The sequence below is a fragment of the Morus notabilis genome, unplaced genomic scaffold (assembly GCF_000414095.1).
Source record: "Morus notabilis unplaced genomic scaffold, ASM41409v2 Scaffold765, whole genome shotgun sequence".
Classification (NCBI taxonomy): Eukaryota; Viridiplantae; Streptophyta; class Magnoliopsida; order Rosales; family Moraceae; genus Morus; species Morus notabilis.
In genome coordinates, this window is record NW_010363429.1 from 294593 (window position 1) to 305415 (window position 10823).

Here is a 10823-nt window from a genome sequence, read left to right on the forward strand (position 1 = left end):
AGTAAATAAAAATGATTAATTATCTATATATAGTTAACTAAAACTCATTTTGGTGTCTCCTTCAAACATATACAAATAATCTAGACTATGGAGATCTAAATGAGAATAGATCATCTGAGTAGTTGAACCTATAACAAAATGGTAGTTCGAGAATTGATCAATAATATGGCACCCTTAAAACATGCCACACAGATAGTCAGAACAAAATAAGAACCCTACCTTATTTTGAGAATATGGTATGACATATAAGTTAGTAAGTACAGCTAAAATCTTAGAAAACTTAGTTTGGAAGTGATTTGAATGTCTTAGTCGTCATGTGTTCGGTTATCAAATATAAATTAAATAGAAATAATTGTCTCTATATAGTTAACTTCTTTAGGTGTACCACTCATGATTTGAAATTGGTGGTCTTACAGAAAAATAATTTGATTTACACTTACACCTCTCCTTTTAAATGACAAATTAGTTATATAAATAATCTTGACCATTGAGATCCTAATGAGAATAAATCATCTGAGTTGTTGAACCAGGTTTATAAAAATGGTAATTTGAGAGTTGATCAAATAATATGGCACCCTTAAAATATTCAACATGGATGAGTTAGAGCAAAATCAGAGCCCTGGCTATAATTAGTATGAGACTCACATTCTTTTTTCATTCCCTCCTGACACAACTATTTTCTTTTTCTTCTTTTTGAGATTTTCTCTGGCAGTTAATTTTTAGTTGTTGGATCTTGTCAAATTAAATTATATCAAATTAAAAAAAAATATGCAGAACATACATTTTTTTTAAATAAATTTAATAGTTGAAAACATAAACTACTCAGTACATGTTCATATTTTAGGAACTAAACCCTCTCTTTGTCTTCTCTCTCCCCACTTGCCTTCTTGACGCATCTAACTCTTCTCTCTCCCACACACGAGAGTGAAGCTCCAAAAAAAATAAAAATAAAAAATAAAACACAATAAAAAATAAAAAACCATCTAAGCTTAGATAGAATAACGACTATAAATTCAATTGGCTAAACGAAGTTCAATAGACTCAATACAAGAGGGAATTCGTCAAGCCATTATTATTGATAAGAGACGTACTGTTAGTAATTCTAGGCACGTCCCAGAGGCAAAAGCAATGGAGTACTTAAAAACCACTGAGAGACACAAAACTTGAAAGTAATGGTGATGCGGCCGAATGGATAATGAAAGGGATTTTATCGGCCTAATCCGGACAGAGGACGGGACATATAATTCTAAATCTATCTAAAGAGAACCTAGCTCACAATGGAAAAATCCCTAATTTGGAGAGAAAACACAAGTAAAATATTCAATTCTCAAATATTCAAAGTCTTCATCCGATTCAAATAGAGCCTTGCAATCTTCAAATCCCACTACTCCAGCTTGCATGACGGAAAGTGAGGACAGCCGGTGACTAAGAGCATCGGCCACTTTGTTCTGGTGGCCGGCGCGTTGTTTGGACATGCTGTTAAACTTCTCTAAGAATAGAGCCCAGCGTGCGTGCATCCGGTTGACGTTTTTTTGTGAATGGAAGTAACTTGAGTGCTTGATGGTCGCTATGAAGCACGAACTCCTTCTGCACGAGGTAGTGTTCCCACTGCTTCAAGGCGCGAATAATTGCATAGAGCTCTTGCTCATATGTAGACCATTTCTGTCTGGCGTCACTTAGCTTCTCACTGAAGAACTCAATTGGCCTTCCCTCTTGCATCAAAATGGCCCCTACCCCTGTCATAGAGGCATCACTATCAACCTCAAAAACCTTGTCAAAATTCGGTAAGGCTAGAACAGGAGCGGAGCTTAACTTCTCTTTAATAAGTTTGGAGCTCGCTTCTTGTTCTTTGCCCCAACGAAATCGCCCTTGCATCAAACAATCTGTCAAAGGTGCAGCAATTGAGCTAAACCCTCTAATGAAGCGCCTTTAGAATGTAGCTAGGCCATGAAAACTCTGAACCTTGCTAGTAGTTTACGGTGTCGGCCAATCACGAACAACTCAAACCTTCTTCTCATCTACTTGGATGCCATGTTCACCAACTACAAAGCCAAGAAACACAAGCTGAAAGGAAGCGAATTCACACTTCTTGAGATTTAGGTATAGCTTGTTGGCTTCCAGAATCTCCAAAACTTCCCTCAAATAAACCATGTGATGCTCTCGAGTCGGACTAAACACCAAGATATCATTAAAGTAGACCACTATCGACTTGCCGATTAGCCGTTTGAGGACCTGGTTCATGAGCCTCATAAAGGTGCTAGGGGCGTTGCCCACCCGAATGGCATGATAAGCCATTCATATAATCTCTCACGCATTTCAACCGCGGTCTTCCACTTGTCGCGGGGGGGATCCGAATTTGATGGTATCCGCCGCAAGTCCAACTTGCTAAAGAACTTAGATCCCTCCAATTTGTCCAACATGTCTTCAAGCCGAGGAATAGAGAAACGATATTTCACCGTGATCCTATTCACCGCACGACTGTCCATACACAGACGCCAACTCTCATCTTTCTTTGGATAAAAGAGCCGGCACAGCACATGGACTAAGGCTTGCTCGAACCAGCCCCTTTTGGAGTAGCCCAAAACTTTGGTTCCGTTTCCAATTTGTCACCCGAACTTTAAGAATATTTTTCACTTTGCTCCCCTAAAATTTTAACAATTAGTTCAGCTTAATCTCTTTAGATTTTCTATTAAAAGTAGATGGAAAAAGGGGACTAAAACTTTAAAAACTCTCGCTTTTTCTATTTGTTTTTAATAGAAGTTCTAATAGAAAGGCCACTTGATCTTATTGTATTCTTTATTTGTCTCTTTCTAATAGAAATTCTAATAAAAGAACACATGATCATACTGTCTCCCTTTTTCGGTTGTTTATAATAGAAATTCTAACATAGAAGGATTAAATTTGACTAATTTAATTTAAAAGACAAAATAAGAGTTTTTAAAGTTCTAAGTGCCAAATTAGAAATGACACCAACCTTCAGTAATAATAATCCTATTAGTTACTAACTTCAAGTATATATATTAATTTTAGAAATACTATTTATACGATGAATTAATTTGGACAGATTAAATGGTACTTTTATTTCTTTCGTAAATGAAAAATTGAACTGTTAGCTAAGAGAGAGAGAGAGAGAGAGAGCAGTTCTGATAAAGTTGTCACAGGGGCTCATGTCAATATTAAGGGTAACACTGGCGGTCTATTGAAGAATCGAAGGAGGAAATTCAATAGTCGGTTGTGATTAGTTAGAAGATTTTGCTAATTAAATGATACATTGTTTATAATAATATTTTGCCCGAGAGAATTTCAAGAATTCTAGCTAGATAGCTCTCTTTCAACGCTCTCTTTCTCTCCTGTTTATTAACTTTCCTTCCGTACTTTTCTTGCATTCCAAACAGTAATCTTGACTAGACTTAACAATTTTTTTTCCTCTTTTTCTTTTTGTACCCGCAATATAATCTCAGGCATATGTCTCCATTTTGTGTCCCCTTTTATGTCCGTCTAATAAGATTATGATACGTCAATTAATTCATGATTTTTTAATTTAACGTGATATGAAATTTTAATTAATTAATGTGACATTTTAATTGATGTGATATGATATTATTAGAAGAACATAAAATGAGAAAAAAAGAGATGAGAGTTAGATTCGTATATATTATCACACGCAAGATATAAATACATATAGAGCCAAATCAGCTCGTACATATATAGGAGAATCACATTATAAAACTTTTCAAATACATGATGGATATAAAGTAGACAAGAACAATAATCACAAAGAAAGTAAATATAAATATACTCAATACAAATTCCATTTCGAACAAGTAGACAATCACATAAACCTAAGCAAGGGCAAATCCATAAAGTACGTAGATAAGTACTCCCTCAAAGGAGTTCATGCACGCATGCACGTAAGTGTCTTCATATCTTTAAGGGCTAGTGGTTGAAGGCGGTGGAGAGAGGAATGGAATGGAGGGAAACGTGTTTGGAAGGAAGGGAAAAATACTTGGAAGAGAAGTCACAGCTGGCAATGGTGGGAGGCCCATATTTGGGATTGTGATGGGCCCAGTTGGCAAAGTGGGCTGAGGCAGAGTTGGGCCTGAGGGTAAATTGGGCAAGTTGGGCTGAGGCAGAGATGGTATGCCGGGCGTTTTTGGCAAATTGGGCCCAGTTGTTGTTTGGAGAAGATGACGAGCTGCTAGACCAACATCAATGGTCATAAAGGCAAAAGCAGCAAACAAGGCTAATGTGAAGCCACTGAGGTTGAATGCCATTTTTGCTAAATCAATATAAAGATTTAAGGACAACGAAATATGCGTGAAGATTGAAGAAGGATATGAAAGGTTCTTTTGGTTTGTATGATGGGGTGGAGATTAGTCGTTGGGTTATTTATAGATGGTACAAATAGTTTAATGTGGAGATTGAGTAAGGATGTTTATGGACTAATTTGAATTTTTGTACCCAAGTTAGTTCAACTTTTCTTACCTTCTTAGTTTGAGAATATGACACAAAATTCATGCGAGTAAGTACAACTAAAATGTTGGAAAAAACGTAGTATGGAAGTGATTCGATTGTTTCTTTGTTGTCTGAGTTTGGTTATCTAATATATATCAACAGATAAAACTCATTTTTGTGGTCTTTCGGAAAAATATAATTTGAGAATAAATCATGTGAGTAGTTGAACCTATATAAAAGTGGTAATATGAGAATTTGTCAATAATATGGCACCCTTAAAATATGCCTCATGGATAAGTCAAAACAAAATCAGAGCCCGGCTTTCATTTTTATTTTCATTCATAAATACTTTATCTAATAATTTTTATACTATAGACCAGCTTAATACATATGGATGAGTTTCTAATAGTTATATTTTCATCGGTAGTTACCATTAAATATAGAAATTTGATGATGTTGCATGATAAGTATCTAATTTTATCAATTGTCATAATTCTTTTTATAAGTCAACTATTTAATTTATTACAAACGTAAGATCATATCTTACAATTAAAATAACGATACCCATTGATGGATATATGTATGAATCTAAATCTACTGTTTGATTTTTAGCGTCTTAACTAGTGTCTAATTAATTAAATCACACCACATCATCTCATGATAAACACAAAAGAGTAAGTTAAAAAATAATTTAAATTTTTTTATATGACGATATATGATTTGATTGCTATTGAGTTAGTTTGCTAGTGATGACTTTATTTCTAATATGTGATGAGTTGGCATATTGAGTTAGTATTATTCTTCTCTTAATTGTTCGAATTTGACTTAATTAACCTATGTGGATCTGTGCCTTATCTTATTTGGAGCAAGTCTTATAATATGATCAAGCTTCTCATTATATCGTAGAGAAGGCAATCATGTTGTTGATAAATTGACCTGCCATAATATTCCTCTGAATGACACATATTGGTGGTTCCTTATTCCTAATTTCTGCATAGCAAGTGTTTGATTGTAGAGAATGAAGGACCGTCCACGATTTAGATTTTGTTATCAGCCAGCTCTTTAATAGGGTGTTTGGTATGAGAATTCGTGTCATGGTTTGAATCATGATTTGTGGCTTGCTACAGTATTTTCTCTCATAAAAAAGTACACGTAAACCGAGAATAATTTTGAATCATGGTTTTAAATCTATAAACCAAACGCCCACTAAGTAAATATGTACTTTTTTCCATTCTAGTTTGGTTTTCACTGGGTTTTTGCTAGTAGGTTTTTAACAAGACGTATTTAAAGCCTTTTCTGATCTATGTGAGAGTTTACGCTTTATTCTTTGAGTTTAGTTCCCAACTTTATTACTTTTGTTTTTGCCTTTTGGGATATTGTTGGTTTCCTTATTATTTTTCTCCTCTCAATTTGTTAAACTCTTGTTTCTCCTTTTGGGATAGGTGTTTTGTAGGGTGTACATTTTATTTGAACGTTATTAGTCATGTCTTGATATTATTTGTCTACTTTTTCTCAATTTATTGAAAAAACCATCATTATATATTAGAATACTGTTTCCCCCCCAAAAAGAAAAGCATCCAAGATGAACAATATTTTTGTTGTTAAAGCATGCCCCTCAAACTAGTTTGTGTGAAATAAAAAGGGGTGGAGCAGTTCCTGCACATGGATTGTTCACTAGTAAGAGAGACACCTCCTCCCCTTTATTAAAGGAGGTACCACGATAAAATTCTTTGCCTAGGCCTCTCTTGCATTTTTTTCTCCATTTAAAATTTCTTAATGTCGATGTTGAATAAAATTTTAAATTTATTTTATATTTTATTTGCAAGAAAGAATCACCAGTTTAAAATCTAACCAACGATTTGTCACAGACCTATTGATATATACTAATTAACAACACAAGTAAAAACCTGTTGGGATTGTTTAAATATAATATGTACGAATTTGTTAAGTTTTATCACATCTAAAAGCGCCTTGCATTCTTTGCATTTAAGAGATACTCATTTCCAACAGGAAGGGCGCCGCGGGCTTGCGCGGACAATTTTTACTTTTCCAGAACTGGCGCTACAGCGCCCGAAACTGGTGCTGCAGTGCCGTAACGATCAGACACGATTTTAAAACTTGAATTGATACCAATTCAAATGGAAAATGTGTCTCTTCAAGTTTGGTTGTGTCTGTACGTATTAGTGTGATAAAAAACTATGAAAAGAACAAGAAGTGCTGATAAAAAATGTGGAATAATTCTCTACAATTCTTCTCTCTTCTTGTTCAAAAATTTTCAGAAATTCTAAGAGTTCTTGTGTTCTTAGTGTTGTTGTCATTTTGCTTGTGATTAACAACTTGAAGGCTGGTTATATCCTGCGAGCGATTTGTTAAGAACCTGAAGCAATCTCTAACGAGAGGGGGTAAACTACGCTTTAAAGAAATGGTACTTTCTACATGTTTCAAGTCTTCTTTCTCTCAAGATTTTGCAACAAAACCTAGAAAAAAAGGAAATATGACACTGCATGCGTGTTTAAAATCTGTTATGAAATGATTTCTTGCAAAATCGAGGCACTAAAAATGAAATTTTTTCTCAAAAGATGTTGGGTGCATTAATTACTTAAAAAGGAGATGGAAAATTAATTTTTCCTGTTTCTTTTTTCTATGTTAGTTTTTAAAAATTGTAATGTGTTTGGAATTAGTTTCAAAATGATTTTATTTTCAATAAAAAGTAAAAATGAGATTGTTTTGAGAATCATTCTAGGACTGATTTTGAAATTGCGTTTAGTTAGTTTTTTAAGAAATTATTTTGAATATAATAAAAAAATAAAATCGTGTTTATTAATTAATATATTATAATATTATTGATAAGTGCTAAAAATGAAAACGTAAAAGTGAAAACAACTTTAAAATTATATTCTAATTGCTTCACAAAAATCATTCTCACTGTTTTCGTTTTCAAAACATTTACTAAACAAACATCGTTTCGTTTTCGTTTTCATTTTTTATTTCTCGAAATATGCAAAAACCGTTTTCAAAAACGGTTCCAAACACATACTAAAGTTTTTCCTTTTTCATTTTCGTTTTCTTCTCTCTTCTCTAACATTGACTGATGTAACCAGATTGTTGGAAGCATTACAAGTTGTATTAAGTTTTCACAGGGCTCATTTCAATATTAAGGTCATTTTTGTTGTTGCAACATGTCAGAATAATAGCTAGCTATATATATATATATATATATATATATAGTCAGTGCGATTAGTTAGAAGATTTTCCAAATTAAATGATAGATTGTTTAGTTGTGAAGTTCCAGCTATACGCAGAATATTATGCCCGAAAGCATCTCAAGAATTCTGGCGAGCTGTTCTATTTCAACGTCCCTCGTTCTCTCTCTCTCCTCTTTATTTCATTTTCCTTCAGTACTTTCTCGCATTCCAAACAGTAATCTTGAATAGAGGCAACGAATTTGTAAAATTGTTTTTACCCGCAATATAATCTAAAGCATATATTTAATATGTATTATGACACACAGGATATAAATATAGTGCCAAATAAGCTCGAACATATAAAACTTCCAAATACATGAATACAAAGTACACTCGAACAATAATCACGAAGAAAGTAAGTATTACTAAACAAGTAGACAAACACATTAGACCTAAATATTCTCAACACAAAGGCAAATGTATAAAGAACGTAGAAAACATGCCCTCAAAGGAATGCATGCATTCACGTAAGTGTCTTCATGATCTTCAAGGGCTAGAGGTTGAAGGTGGTGGGGAGAAGAATGAAATGGAGGGAAACATGGTTGGAATGGAGGAAATAATGTTTGGAAGAGAAGTCACAGCTGGCAGTGGTGGGAGGGCCAGACTTGGGATAGTGATCGGTCCGGTGGGCAGCGTGGGCTGTGGCAGGGTTGGGCCTGAGGGCAAATTGGGCATGTTGGGCTGAGGCAGAGATGGAATGGTGGGCGTTTGTGGCAAGTTGGGCCTTGGCAAATTGGGCCCTGTTGTTGTTTGCAGAAGATGACGAGCTGCTAGACCAACATCAATGCTCATAAAGGCGAAAGCAGCAAATAAGGCCAATGTGAAGCCACTGAGGTTGAATGCCATTTTTGTCTAAATTAATGAATATATATATATATATATATATATCAAGATTTTAGAGCAAAGATATATGTGTAAGGAAGAATATGTAAAGTTCTTTTGGTTTGTATGATGAGGTGGAGATTAGTTTTAGGGCTATATATTTATAGATATGATGTAATGTAGGAGTTGAGAATATATCTGTAATGTTACGGACAGTTTGAATTTTTGTACCCAAGTTAGTTCAACTTTCTTACCTTCTTATTGGAAAAGAAGTAACTTGGAAGTGATTCAATTGTTTTTGTCGTCTGAGTTTGGTTATCTAATATCAGTAAATAAAAATGATTAATTATCTATATATAGTTAACTAAAACTCATTTTGGTGTCTCCTTCAAACATATACAAATAATCTAGACTATGGAGATCTAAATGAGAATAGATCATCTGAGTAGTTGAACCTATAACAAAATGGTAGTTCGAGAATTGATCAATAATATGGCACCCTTAAAACATGCCACACGGATAGTCAGAACAAAATAAGAACCCCACCTTTTTTTTTTTTCTTAAATTTTTTATCTAATGAATGTTAATACTATATACTATATACCTATACTATATATCATGTAGAAGAGATGAATTTATTTATTTATTTCATGTGGAAGAGATGAATTTATTTATTTATTTATTTTAAAATAAAGAAGATGAAAGTGCATCTTTGGGCATTAATATCTTGAGCTACAAGGATTTTTTTTTTCGCTCTGCTTTTGCTTTTCTTTTTTTTTAAGTTACTACTCAGCCTTGAGCCTTTAATCCTTTTGCTCTCTCACTTTGTTCTCTTGACAGGATTTGCTGCTTATACAAGAAAGGCATGTCACTTGAACCACTTTAATGACGATTAAGGCCTCGTTACTTTCACTAATTTAATTCACAATTCAAGTTTGTTTCAGTGTTTTTTCTTATAAAAATTTAAATTCAACTTTTTTGTTACAATATTTTCTCTCATGTGAATTCACTTTTTAACTCAAATTCTCAACTTGAACGAGCGAAATGAATGAGATCTAAGTTTAAATTAAATATAACATCGTTATTTTGTAATAAAATGAATTAGAAAATTCTGAGGTAATGTATAAAAAATGTGGTATTGTGTAGTTTTAATTTTATTGTAATATTATGGTAATAAAGTCATCAGGAAGGGAAAAAAATACACAAATCTAATGGATATATTCTTGAAACGGAGAAAAAAGGATGGTACACTGGGATAAATTAGTATCAACTTCACATATTCAACAAAGAGAGAACTGGTTGATCGTAGTTGTTTAATGGTATTATATGTCTATGCCGTGTATATCTAAACATACTATTAATATGTTGCTTTGTGCCTTTCCAATAGCCGATTGGCTGTCATAATATATGCATATTGCTGGTAAGGTTGTGGCCGCCTCAATATCCTCAAAGAATTGGCGTAGCCATTTTACCTTTTCGACGTATTTGTCCAAGGCAATAAATTCATGTAGCATGATGGATCTGAAATATCTACTAGCCATTCTACCACTTGTTTATTAAGAGAATCTCCATAATACAGCTGCACTTCCTAGGGGAAAAAATATCTACTAATTGAATTTGAGTCTTTTATATCAGAAATACTACAGTTTGTAGTATCATTGTATCCTTTTATAACAGTTAGATTATGGTATAATGTAGCATATGATTAACTAGAAATATACCATAAATATCTTTGTACTCTTATTATTACTTTTTAGTAGTCACTTTAGAATTACTCATGTATCTAAAGGATTTCAATGCTGCAGAAAGTATCTTTTGGTAAACAGTTGTACTTTTATTCATTAATGAGCTGTGATATATATACACTAATATATGATACGTGTGTTGTAACTACATGCTGAGAAAGTGGAAACAATTTAGGGATAGAAGCTAACTATAGCTATAGTACAGATATGGTATAACAAAAGCCTTGATTTGCGGAGATCTTAGTTGAGGAGAATATCAGGAAGGGGGAGCCGAGTCTTGTGCATTTGATGAGGTTGGATAATCTCTAACATGCCCCCGCAAGATGGTGCTTCCATTGGAAACACCAATCTTGGACCGGAGAATTAAGTGGCGCTGTTTAGGAAGTGATTTCATGAGAAGATCAGCAAGTTGATCATGGGTGGACACGTGAGAGACTCGTAGTTGACCAGCAGCAACTTTGTCACGAACGAAGTGAAAATCTATGGCAATATGTTTCGTACGCGAGTGAAACACTGGATTGGCACACAAGTACGTAGCGCCCACGTTATCACAGTA

General features: G+C 33.9%; 2 protein-coding genes across 2 annotated transcripts; both read right to left on the reverse strand.

The window, feature by feature from the left end:
* Positions 1–3929: 3929 nt before the first annotated feature.
* On the reverse strand, positions 3930–4274 carry LOC21394217 (pre-mRNA polyadenylation factor FIP1). The gene has a single exon (XM_010104343.1). It carries the CDS (start codon positions 4272–4274, stop codon positions 3930–3932), a length of 345 nt encoding a protein of 114 aa, XP_010102645.1.
* A 3912-nt stretch (positions 4275–8186) lies between these two features.
* Positions 8187–8546, reverse strand: LOC21394218 (protein PELPK1). The gene has a single exon (XM_010104344.1). The coding sequence runs from the start codon at positions 8544–8546 to the stop codon at positions 8187–8189; it is 360 nt and encodes a 119-aa protein (XP_010102646.1).
* Between the last annotated feature and the right edge of the window lie 2277 nt (positions 8547–10823).